Source organism: Rasamsonia emersonii, assembly GCF_000968595.1.
Source record: "Rasamsonia emersonii CBS 393.64 chromosome Unknown ctg1118621760262, whole genome shotgun sequence".
NCBI classification, from domain to species: Eukaryota; Fungi; Ascomycota; class Eurotiomycetes; order Eurotiales; family Trichocomaceae; genus Rasamsonia; species Rasamsonia emersonii.
In genome coordinates, this window is record NW_013563120.1 from 27,419 (window position 1) to 39,577 (window position 12,159).

The 12,159-nt window shown below is 52.7% G+C and overlaps 5 protein-coding genes across 5 annotated transcripts; 3 read left to right on the forward strand and 2 right to left on the reverse strand.

The window, feature by feature from the left end:
* Positions 1-1,569: 1,569 nt before the first annotated feature.
* On the reverse strand, positions 1,570-2,449 carry T310_5252 (uncharacterized protein; the record flags this gene model as incomplete). Its single annotated transcript, XM_013471872.1, has 4 exons — positions 1,570-1,616; positions 1,844-1,946; positions 1,988-2,056; positions 2,210-2,449. 4 exons carry the CDS (start codon positions 2,447-2,449, stop codon positions 1,570-1,572), a joined length of 459 nt encoding a protein of 152 aa, XP_013327326.1.
* Positions 2,450-3,499: 1,050 nt separating this feature from the next.
* Positions 3,500-4,387, forward strand: T310_5253 (Oxidoreductase, short chain dehydrogenase/reductase family; the record flags this gene model as incomplete). The annotated part of the gene is made up of 1 exon (XM_013471873.1): positions 3,500-4,387. The coding sequence occupies one exon, from the start codon at positions 3,500-3,502 to the stop codon at positions 4,385-4,387; it is 888 nt and encodes a 295-aa protein (XP_013327327.1).
* Positions 4,388-4,589: 202 nt separating this feature from the next.
* Positions 4,590-6,796, reverse strand: T310_5254 (Dolichyl-diphosphooligosaccharide--protein glycotransferase; the record flags this gene model as incomplete). The annotated part of the gene is made up of 3 exons (XM_013471874.1): positions 4,590-4,860; positions 4,912-6,043; positions 6,103-6,796. The coding sequence occupies 3 exons, from the start codon at positions 6,794-6,796 to the stop codon at positions 4,590-4,592; spliced, it is 2,097 nt and encodes a 698-aa protein (XP_013327328.1).
* A 349-nt stretch (positions 6,797-7,145) lies between these two features.
* Positions 7,146-8,387, forward strand: T310_5255 (COP9 signalosome subunit 8 (CsnH); the record flags this gene model as incomplete). The annotated part of the gene is made up of 5 exons (XM_013471875.1): positions 7,146-7,192; positions 7,362-7,661; positions 7,722-7,903; positions 7,968-8,227; positions 8,265-8,387. The coding sequence occupies 5 exons, from the start codon at positions 7,146-7,148 to the stop codon at positions 8,385-8,387; spliced, it is 912 nt and encodes a 303-aa protein (XP_013327329.1).
* Positions 8,388-9,602: 1,215 nt separating this feature from the next.
* T310_5256 (Dynein intermediate chain) lies at positions 9,603-11,915 on the forward strand (the record flags this gene model as incomplete). Its single annotated transcript, XM_013471876.1, has 4 exons — positions 9,603-9,738; positions 9,797-10,608; positions 10,665-11,753; positions 11,856-11,915. The coding sequence occupies 4 exons, from the start codon at positions 9,603-9,605 to the stop codon at positions 11,913-11,915; spliced, it is 2,097 nt and encodes a 698-aa protein (XP_013327330.1).
* Between the last annotated feature and the right edge of the window lie 244 nt (positions 11,916-12,159).

Below are 12,159 nucleotides of genomic sequence, written 5' to 3' on the forward strand. Positions count from 1 at the left end.
CCCAAGACCCCATATACCAACAACTTGGCTCAATAATAGGGTAAAAACAAGCTTCACCTAGCAAGAATCACAGAGGCGCTTGGGGAGCACCCAGTCTCAGATTTCTTTTATCGTCAACATTTCCTTTTCAGGAAATATACGAAGCCTCCCGCCCCGAGATCTACACAATCGCCTAGCAGACAGAGCCTTCTATGAAATTTCATACTTGTTTCACATGTCAGAAATACATGCATCCATTCGTTGCTCTTCCACCTAGGACGGCTGGGGCAGATATTTACGGCCTTCAGCCTCTTCATCAGTGTTGGTGATCTGAAGGCTGGATCGGCGAGATGAGGTTGTCGACAGCTGATGTATCGGTCGATAAGTTTCTGCAGACAGGAATGAGCCAGACACTGTATCTTAGAAGCCAATGCCAACAGTGCAGGCCAACGAAGGGCGAAAGTGGGTTGGTGAGCGGTGCGTTAGCGGCATCTCCTCGAAGTAGGAGTCGAGGAAGTTATCCAGGGTGGCAGAGTAAGGAGTCTGTTCAAGTAGCAACGATGGTCCGTATGACCATTTCAGTCTCTGCTGGTAGGCTCGACGTCATAATAGCTTCTATGATTTCGGCATTATATCGGTTGAACACAAAGGCTATACAATGAGATGCCTAGTCTAGACTGTGCAGAGAGGGCAAGTCAGGGACAAGCTTCAGGATCTGAAGCAGGAGTTCATTGGAAGCCTCATAAAAGGAACATCTGGCAGTAGCAAATGACGATTCTCCTGTTCTTCTGTTTTTTCTCTGAGACAGGTACTGTCCTGTACATGAAGCTCACATTACAGAAATAACCACACAAGTATGGGGACTTCAAGGAACATCAAAATTGACACCGATAAGAAAACACGTCATTTAATGTGTCATTCAAGTTCGGAAAGCGTACAACAGATGTGCTAAGCCGACTTGGAAACAGGATTTTCATGGTGGGTGACTGGAAATTACCGACAAAATGCATGCAGCAGCTAGTATAACACATACACCGTCTATTTACTCCATTTAATCGTACCATCGCACTTTGATGTGGCAGAAGTACAAAAACCCAAATGGCCCGCTCTAAGCTACCTAATATAAGTACTCTGGAGTAAAATAGGCTCGGCACGAACCGCGTTTACTCCGTATGAACCGCAACCTTAAAAAGTGGATACGACAGGGGTAAGCGCGTTACCTAGCTTCGCAGGTGGGGCGTAAGCGCCGAGATGATGATCGAAGGATTACTTTGACGATGATGATGATGATGAGGAGGATGGTGAACTACTCCGTATACCTAGGTTGTGTGCTGCAGATAAGGCTTCGCGGTCCGAACCGGGGATGGTTGCCATCAGTCGCAATGGCTTCCGTCGTCGAGCCCAAAGAGCGCAACAAGGCTGACCGTCGCATAATACCAGCGTCGTTTGAATGCCAAATAGCAAACTCGACTTTCCCCCGAGAGACCTTCTGATGATGCCTAAGGATAAATTTGTCGTGACTGAATTTCCAGAATATAACCACAAATAGTCGAGCGTCATCCTAAGACGCCCATTAACCAGGCGCGTTAACTATGCACTACCTCTGCCATTACCTGGCTGGGTACTAGAGTTGTAGTCTGAATATCCAATATACTATATTTACAGGTTTAGGATACTTCTATTAAGAGTATCTTTGACCCTCCCATTGCAGTCTCCTTCTGTCGTTCTCCTCTTATAGGCATGTATAGCACCTATGAGTATGGCTTCAAAGACCTTTGGGAGTATAGTCCTTTGTAGTTAGGTATGAGAGACTTAAAGTACCCTCTCTAGTGGGGTGTCGAGTCTATTTCCCATCACTACACACAAGATTCCGCATCTAGAGAGCGTGATGATCTCTGACGTCCACCCAGTAGGTTTCTACCTTCCATAGACCCAGAAATAACCCTATTAATCTCTCCTATGAAAGGCTATCCTGACAGACCATTGCTAACTGCTTTTCAAACCATACGTTTTCCTCTTCTCTATAATGGGCACACAGCATGCACGAATCCTCCAGGCCCATTTTAATGGCACTGAGCTGGTCATCTATTACAGCAAACTCTATTACTTCCAACACAATGATACTGCTCTCTTGGAGTTGTTTGTACAGTACAGTTGTTTCTCAACTCTCCTGTAGGCGAGACTAACCAAAGTGACGGGTTCTTATTTACAAGCCGGGATGAAAGCATACCTGGGAATTCGCGTTTGGGTTTGGTGGTTTTTTGGCTGTGTTTTGTTGGATGGTATAAGTCACGTGTATATATCTCGACTGTACGGAGTATTCTCGCATGCTGTTTGGTTGCATATGAAAAGCAGTACTCCGTATGGCCTGTCTGGAGAATACAGGTCTCACAGGCAGATATGACGAGTATAAGTATACCAGCTGAGATCTTTCAATCTTCATTCCTTTCTTGACCAATTTGTCCGCCATAGTGGGAGAAAGAATCTATTGAGCGATTTTCCGAGGCTCAATTCTTGCAATCAGCTTAGATGACTTTGACATCATTAATTCTAATAAATAGTTTTTTATACTCCGTACTTTGTTTTGGTCTTGATATTTAGGAGCTTCATTTATATCGTATTAAGTCCCTTTAATTAAAAATATCACTTATTCTTTATAAATTCCTAATTACAGATTCTGGCAACTACCCAAGACAAAGAAACCTCCTGTCTCAAAGAAATCTTCTGAGCTGTGCCGAGCCATCTCAATATATATGCTGTATAGCTAATCCTAAATTCCCGACTGTTGACCTCAGACGCTTCGGATAAAAAACTGGTGGAGCTGATTAAGCATCACCCAATACAGTTTAGCTCAACCCCACCTCACGTGGGTTGGAGTGTTACCGACCTATCATCTCTCAGCAAATGATAAATCGTCAGCGGCAGCAGCAGCAGGAGTTGCGCAATTGCAAAAAGCGAAAAAGGAAAACAAAAATAAAAAAACAATCGTAGAATTCTGATTCGTCAGCCCTCTACACCGGTAAGGTACCTGGTACTTCCATTATCCCTAGCCGGGTCCCAGTAGTTCAACGGCTTCCATTTGGCGCTGCAGAGCCATGGATCGGTCGGACAAAGGTCGGTGATAAGGACGCTTATCTCCGGCAGAGGGAGAGAGAGGGGCAAGATCAATATTAATAATAAATAATACAGCTGGGACCCGGCAGGTAGATACTCCGTACTCGGGTCCCAGTGCCTATTGTCTTCAAGGGGATGATAAATAATAATAGTGATATAATGTGTGGGGAAAAGAGAAAGACGAAGAAACACGTACTATTACTAATTACTACATATTTGTACCAAGTGTACTCCATAGCTGTGTCTCATCTTGCTCCTCACTTCATCTCCTTCCCCTCTCTTCTTCTCTTTCTACGTAATTAATTTCTTGCGCTGGTGTTTATAAATTAATTCACTTTTTGGCCCTGATTCTTTTCTCTTCGTTTCATACGCCAATCCTAATTATACCAATTCAAGGACAAACCAAATGCCTCCCCACCCCGACATCGCAGCCGTCAATTTCACCTCCACCACCCACCACGACACCTACCCTGCCATCGCCAAATCCGACCAGCGCGGTCGAGTGGTCCTAATCACCGGCGCGTCGCGAGGCATCGGGCGGGCGACAGCCGTGTCGTTCGCCAAAGCCGGGGCAGCGGGCATCGCCATCGCCGCGCGCTCGGGGCTTGACGAGGTGGAGAAGGAGATCCTTGCTGCAGCACAGGAACAGCAACAGACACAACCGCAAATCCTCAAGCTGCGCCTAGACGTCACGGACGAAGCCAGCGTCGCCAACGCCGTCGCCCAGGTCGAGCAGACCTTTCACCGGCTGGACATCCTGGTCAACAACGCCGGATACCTGGAGCACTGGGTGCCGGTGGCAGACAGCGACCCGGCAGAATGGTGGAAGTCATGGGAGATCAACGTCAAGGGCGTGTACCTGATGACGCGCGCGTTCCTGCCTCTCCTACTGCGCAGTAGTAATCCTGACGGGCAGAAGACCATCGTCAACGTCAGCTCCATCGGCGCGCACTACGCCCGCCCCGGCGCGTCGGCGTATCAGACCAACAAGTTCGCTCTGCTGCGTTTCACTGAGTTCCTGTCCGTCGAGTACGGAAGCAAGGGCCTCCTGGCTTTCGCGATACACCCCGGTGGCGTCCCGACGGAGCTGGCCCTGGGCATGCCCGAAGATATGCACGCGCGTCTGCTCGACAAGCCGCAGTTAGCCGGTGATTCGATTGCCTGGTTGACGCAGGATAGGAAAGAGTGGCTTGGTGGCCGGTATATCAGCGTCAACTGGGATCTGCCCGAGCTTGTCTCCAAGCGGGATGAGATTGTCGAGGGCGATAAGTTGAAGATGAGGATTGTCATTTAATTACCTACTGTACAGACTGTATATCGTATGTCTGGTTACTGGACTGTAATTGAATATATAGACTTGTACATACAGATAGAAATCTAAACACGCCAAACTGAGCTCGGCAGTTATAAGTACCCAACAGAACTTGGTATAGCTGGAGTATCTATTATTCGTACATACACTCAAAGGAAACAAGTAATCTCTGACTTATAATCGACTATTCAGCCCGCAACACTGGAGGCCCCCTCCGCTTCGTCGCTCGCTTCTTCTTGTGCCCCTTCTCAAATGCCACCGCACTGTTGTGGTCCCGCCCAACATTGTCCAGATCCTTGACCTTGTAGATCCGAATGATCCAGTTCTCGCTCGTAAACGCCTCCTCGAGTGTCGTCAATTGTGGCCCCTCGGCCGGCAGTCGCGCACCACGCACCCGGTCCATTGCCTGGCCACCCGGGAAGAGCCGGTTGAAGTTGTAGTACGACATTTTGTACCTGTGATCTAGTCAGCAGAACGTCATGCGAAAAAGACGGAAAAATGCTTACATCAAACTGTTGCGCATGGTCGGTGTTGCCGCATCATCGACACGGTACTCTCCGTTCGGGGTGAAAAATTCCCGCTCCTTCACCTGGTCCGGCCAGATACCCTCCGCGATACGAACCATCCAGAGGAATTTGTTGATATCATCTCCCGAATAGCCCAGCAACCCTCCAAACACGACCAGCACGTAATCGACATCGTGCTGTCGGAGGATGGGGTAGCTAACCTCTTCGCGGGAGCTCATGGCCTTCCCGACCGTCGCAATGTGCGTGTTGTTCCAGGTGTTGTTGTCAACCAGCGTGGGTCGGTCTGCCATGCCTCCGATCTGGTAACCATAATCCCACCACGACATAATCTTGGCGTTGCGAGGCGTGTTCTGCCGGAGCCAGTAGTACGCTTCACGGTAGTCGTCGATGATAAACTGACTGCCATCAGGCATCCGACTAGCCAACACGACCGACGGCGAAGAGTACGCATTGGACGTGACCCAGGTGCAGTGAGCAACAAAAAGAAGCAAATAAACGGCAATGCCAGACGTCATGAAAACCTTGGAAAACATCGAGTGAATCCCAAACACAGTCCCCCGTGTGGACCGGAGTCCTTCCGAAGAGTTGCCGTTGCCTTTGGCCGGGGCGGCTTCCTTTGGTGGAGGCTGAACACGCAGATACGTGTCCAGGACAGAAGACAGAGCCATCGCTGCCGTAACGCAAACAACGGGAGTCAGAGTCAGCATCAACCGAACCATGACACCGGCGAAGTAGCTTGCGAGAACGGCGTAAATCACGATAAACACATGCTCGTCCTTCAGATTACGGAAGCACATGTAGACACCAGCGGGGAACAGCCAGACCAAAAAGTTAAGGTCGAAGAAGAATGCCGGCCAGGCAGTGGGCTGGTGTTCGGACACCGACGCAATGATGGGAATGTGGATCTTGGCGTATCCGGTATCCCAAAGGGAGTAGAAACGACCACTCCATGGCGCAATCACGCCCGAAACGGTGAGCAAGACCAGGCCGATGAACGAGAGGGCGAAGATGACCAGGATGATGCTGGTCAGGAGCATCTGGAACTGTCTTGAGGGGACCTGAGCGCGAACGAAGTCGGCAAATGCCACGAGCTGGATCAAACCAAATATACCTATGCAGAAAGAATTGTAAGCAAAGGAACGTTGCCATCCCGTCACCGAACGCGCGTACCTAAAGCGGACATGTGGTCGCTGTTGCGGATGGGCAGGAAACCGACGAACGGAATCTGCATGCTCGCCAATGTTCCCAGCGCATACCAGGTGGTGTAGCTGATGTACAGGCGAGAGCTGTACCTTCCCATGCAGATCAGGATAAACACATGGAGAGGGATCAGATTCGTGATGAACACATATCCACCCCAGGCGGACACCATGTAGCCGTAGAACAGCGCCGTCAGCGTACCCCACATGATGGAGCCATTCTTGACAGCCTTGATCCAGAGGAAGAAGGTGAACACCAAGAGGAAGATGGCAATGGCCTCGTTATCGTAACTTCCCGCGACCGACCGGGAGATATAACCCGGAGCAATGCCCATGAAGGCAGCCGCCAGGAGACCGGCGGAGGGGGAGGGGGTCATCTCGCATGTCAACAGATAGGTGGCCAATGCCGTCAGGCCAGAGAATCCGGGGGCGAGCAGAACGCAAATGTTCCGGATATCGACGGGGATGGTGAGAAAGCGGAGGAGGTGGTAGATGACACCGCTGGTGACCATCAGGCCGGGATAGAGCGTGCCACCTGTGACACGTCCCAGTGGATGCCACGTTCCTGAGATGGATTCTCGTATCAGCATGCTGCCACGGTCGTTGCGGTGGTGGAATGAGAGACCCACGATCATCGAACCAGTCCCAGAAGCTATAGAAGCCATGTTGCACCAAGTGTTTTGTAGCTCTGAAGTTGAACCAAGGGTCGACTGTAACAATTGATTAACATTTCTCTCGCAAAGCCACGTAAGGTGAAGTAGTATGGACAGCCGCTGGAGGAGACAAAGAACACATACACTCGTGAATGATACTTTCGAATCCTGCGATACTCGTCAGCCACTCAATGCCATACAATTAATTCAGATAACTCATTTTTGCATACTGATGACACTGAACAGCCGACTGGCCACGGCAGCGGCTGCAATGGTGCATAGAATGACGATACGGAGGAGGCCGCGAGTGTTCCTGCCCGTCTCCCCCTTCAAAAAGGGGTCAATTCCAGCAGAGGCCATAATGGCCGCCAAGGAGACGAAGACAATTCAAGCAGAAACGAAAAGAAGGTGAGACTCTGGGACCATGAGCGAGGAGGCTGACGGGGAGAGAACGGGGAGGTGCAGCAGCTCCGCCAGGTGGTCTCTTCGAGGTCTTGGCGCGAGCGTGGATGGAATACGCAAGCGTGCCTTAGTTAGTCCGGTGGAGGCTCTGCGGAAGCCGCCTGCACCTCCGAAGCTTGCTCCCCGCACCACCTGGTGTCCCTCATTCGAACTCACTCATATTTCACGTAACAGCGCTCGTTGGATTCGAATTCTTGCCAGGACACCGGACTATGGACCTACCACCGCTGTCGTTCGAGCAGCTATCCAAGGTGCTGGCAGAGGCCCCGACGGCCGAAGCGCTCTGGGATATGCTCAGCCAGTACGAGAACGAGGCCTGTCTGCAATTCACCGACACCGAGGTGACGGGCGACCCGAAATTATTGAGCGCTTTCTATGCTTCTTTTCTTATCTCGCATCTCTTGAGTGATCAGATGTAAGTCATCGTCTCGTCTGGTCCGTGGCTGAGCGGAGATATAATAACGGATGATACCAGACACGAAGCTCGCGCCATGACAACCCGGATGCCCCCTACCTTGGTAAAGGATGACATGGTCCTGCAGAACAGCATCACGCTGCTGCGAGCAGTCTATCAGAATAAGTATGCGGAGGTCTACAGGATCCTCCGACAGCTGCCCTGGCCGGAACCAGTCAACCAGTACGTCCAGAAATATGATGGTGAGTGAACATGGCAGTTGATATAGCGGGGACATTGATCTAATATCCCCTGGTTTGAGTATAGCCTATTTCGCAGAAAAAACGTTCAAAGAGATCAGTCGAGCATACGAGGCCATCAGAGCCGAGAGGGCAGCAACATATCTGGGGTTGGAAGAGGAGATCCAGGGAGATTCCGGCGAGCCAAGCCCGAAACTCATCCAGATATTGACGCAAAGAGGATGGGTCTGGGACGCAGACGAGCACTTGTTCCGACCAAAAGTGCAAGACAAGCCTGCAGACCTCAGCGACACCAAAACAAGCGGGTTAAACCAACTGGTGGGACTGGTGAGCGGCTATGGTGGCTGAAGCGCCGCCTTGCCAGAACGAAGCTTTTAAATCTACGCTGCATACCCCAGCAGAAAGGCTACAGCCAGATTATGATGATGAAGCTAATGATAATGAGACATGTCGCGAAACTCCTTACTCGGGTCGAGACCAAATCTAATGGCAGAGTCCGCCAGATGAGTCTCTGCATAGAGAAAAGCAGTTTCGGGACAGGGGCAGTCAATGCAAGGACAAGACAACAAAAAAGCAATCCCGTCCCTCGAGGTAACCGTAGTGTACAGACGTTTATGAAGACACAGGGTATGTACAGTACAAAGACGGCGAGGATGGTCTATCAATGGTGAAATTTCCTCTCTCTTTCGCTTGCAATGACACACAATTCTGGGAATGAAAACAAAAGAGATGATATAAAAAGAAAAAATAATACAAAACTGGCTTCATCCAGCCAATTGTTCTTCGCGTTGGTGCCTCATGGCGTATATGACCGTTGTGTCTCCCATCAATTCCCTGCCGACCCTGTCATGCCCCTTCATGTCTTTGCTTCTATTTCTCCGCCGCCTTTGCTTGTAGGAATGCTTCCAGATCGAACCGACTGTCCTCCGGATCTGTGATCACTGTAGGCTCCTCGTCAGCATTTGCACCCTCTGCAGACGAAAAAAACATGTCTCCCGGAAGCTGCGGCGAGGGAAATGGCCACGTACATCCTGCAGTCTCAGTCTTCTGCTCTGGCGGTGCGGTCTTCTTCCTCCACTCGGCCTTGGCCTGCTCGATCAACGATTCCTTGTGCTTGTATTCCCGCTCGATCTCAGCGCGCTTGGCTTGGGCGTTCAAGGACGACTGGTGCCAGAGACCGTAGACAAGGCCCGCAACCAGAGCCGAGTAGCGCAGAACCTAGAGATCAGAAAACAGAGCGGCGTTAGTCACGAGCGGTGCGAAACTGAGCAGGAGAGAAGCTGGCTCGAGAGCAGGCTCGACAACTTACATTGACGCCCTGCGAAGCCATCCTGGACAGACGTCGCCTCGGGAACGAGGAAGGAGAGACCAGACAAAGGGAGAGGAGCGTGAGGCTAGCTACCAGACAACAGGCGCACGCGGCAAAGAAGGGAATCCTGGGTCAATGGCTGGCGGACTTGTAGAAGAAAGCGTTCGCTGGGCTGGCTGGAGGAGGACAGAAGTTGCTGTCGCGAGTTTTTCCGGGCCGCCCGAGCGAATTCCTGCCCACCGCTGCTTATGTCATCCGCGTCGGCCCGCAACTGCTGGCGGAGCGCCCGCCGGACAACCAAGGCTGGCAGCGGCAGCGACAGGCCCGCCCGGGGAGAGCGAGAGGGTAGTAGTCGATGGCCCTGTGAACGCGCGACACAGCTGCTGATCCAAAATGACGCCCACGATGCAAGCGCGGAAGGAGGAGATCCTCGCCAAAAAAGGCGAAGCTCGCGGAGCTCAAACGCCAGCGAGAGCTGCGCCAGAAGGAGTTCAACCAGACCCGCTCCAGCATCGGCGAGTCCTCAGAGGTAAACAGAGTATATAGCAGCTGACCCTGCCGCCCCATTGCTCGTCTGTTTCTAACAGTGCTGGACCAGATTTCTCCCGCCCCGAGTCGTGCAGAGAGCAGAGCCGAGCTCGACAGTTTGATCTCCCGTCTCGTTGACCGGCCTCCGTCGGGATCGTTCAAGGACGGCGAAGGCCTCTCCCGCAAAGGCAGCAGGCCGAATTCGGTGCTCAGCGCGAGCCAGCTCAGCGGAGACAATGTCGAAGCGTATACGCCTGTGCGCGCCCCGTCCCAGTCGATTGCCACGCAGACTGACTTCACCGGGCCTCTCCCTTCCCCGCCAGAGCCGGCCCCTGAACCGAAACCCGAGACCGTCACCTACAGCAAAGGTGTCCAGACGACGGACGACTTGATCCAGCCTCCAGGAGGACCAGCAGATGGCCCGCTGGAAGACGATGAAGAGACGTCGCCGTCCAGCAAGAGACTCAGCCGCAGGGAGCGTGAACGGGACGAGGAGATCCGGGAACGGCTCCGCAAGGAGATCGAGGAAGAGCTGCAGGCGACGAAGCAGCAGAGTGCTCATGATGGGCCTCTGGCGCCGTCGACACAACTTCGATATCCTCTACGAACGTTGACCGAGGACGAGCTCAACGCCGTCACGTCTTCGGAGGAATTCTTGGACTTTGTGGAGCGGTCCAGCAAGGTGATTGAGCGGGCATTGGACGAGGAATACGATATTTTGGCAGACTACGAGATGGGCGGCGTCAATGCCGAAGACGACGAGGAAGACGAGTATGGCAAAAAGCGGAGAGGGATCAAGGAGGTGACCCAATTCTATGACGAGCGATGGAGCAAGAAGCGGATGATCAGCGATTTGAGCTTCTCTCCAAAGGTAGGACATCCTATGGGCTGGCGTCTTGTACAGGATGCTGATTTGAGATGCTACAGTTTCCGGAATTGGTGCTGGCTGCATACACCAAAAATCCCACGGCGCCTCATGAGCCCGATGGGCTGCTCCAGATCTGGAACCAGCACCTGCACTCTCGACCCGAGTATGTCTTCCATTCGACGTCCGACATTCTCACTGCAAAGTTCTCTCCTTTCCATCCGAATCTCATTGTGGGTGGGACGTATTCCGGGCAGGTGCTGCTCTGGGATACGCGGTCATCGCGCGCCGGCGGCGGTGCTCCGGTGCAGAAGACACCGCTGACCGGGTCAGGGCATACGCATCCGGTGTACAGCATCGCCATCATCGGCACACAGAACGCGCACAACATCCTGACGGCCTCGACTGACGGCGTCGTCTGCGGCTGGACGGTCGATATGCTGTCCCAGCCACAGGAGTACCTGGAGTTGACCACGCCTCCGCCGTCCAAGACGGAGGACCTGGCACCGACGACCATGTCATTTCCCCAGTCCGACCCGACGTTTTTCCTCGTTGGCACCGAAGAGGGCGGCATCTACCCCTGCCACCGATACGATCGGGCGGGCGCCAAAGCCGGCACGGACCAGCGTCTCGCGTACCGCGGGCACGCGGCGCCGGTCATGTCGACGGCCTTCCATCCGGCACGAGGACCCGTTGACCTGGGCGATCTGCTGCTCAGTTCGAGTCTAGACTGGAGCGTCAAGCTGTGGCGCGTGCGACCGCCCGCGACGACGGCGGCGTCGGCCACGTCGGCGGCAGGGCCGCAGGTAGTCTCTCCGGTGCTGGACATCAACCGGGAAGACGTCGTATACGACGCGCGATGGTCGCCGCACCGACCGGGAGTCTTCGGACTGGTAGACGGGGCCGGCAACGTCGAGATCTGGGACCTGTGCACCGACACCGAAGTACCGGTCGTGCGCACGACACCGTCGCGAGGCCGCGGGGGCGTGCTGACGCGGAGTCTGAACAAGATCGCGTGGGAAGAGCGCGAAGGCCGCCGCATCGCGACGGGCGGGCTGGACGGAGTCGTGACGATTTTCGAGGTCGGCAAGGCGCTCAGCGGACCGGTCGAAGAAGTGCCGGCGGACGAGTGGACGGCCATGAAGCGCTTGGTAGGGAAGTTGGAGCAGAATGATAGGGGGATATAAATCAAATCTCGCAGTATACCCTCCTTCTTTTTCTCTACCATAGTCGGTCGACTACTGTCTGTACAGTACATGTGCATGTCCTACGTCTCATATCCATCCTCTACATACTACCTCCATAGATACTAACATTAACCACGAGAATCCATCCTCGAGACAGACAGACAGACAGCCAGTCAGTCAGATGCAGAGTCAGACAGATGCAAACAGCAGACCCTGTCAATACTTTATTTCACTTATGTTATTTAATTCTATTCCCAATTCCCAATCCTAACGATGAACCAATCGAACCTTGGAGGATTTTTTTTTCTTCTTTTCATCATTCCTGTTCTCGTGTTACTTTTGGTCTTTTGCTCTTCATTAAGGTCCATGT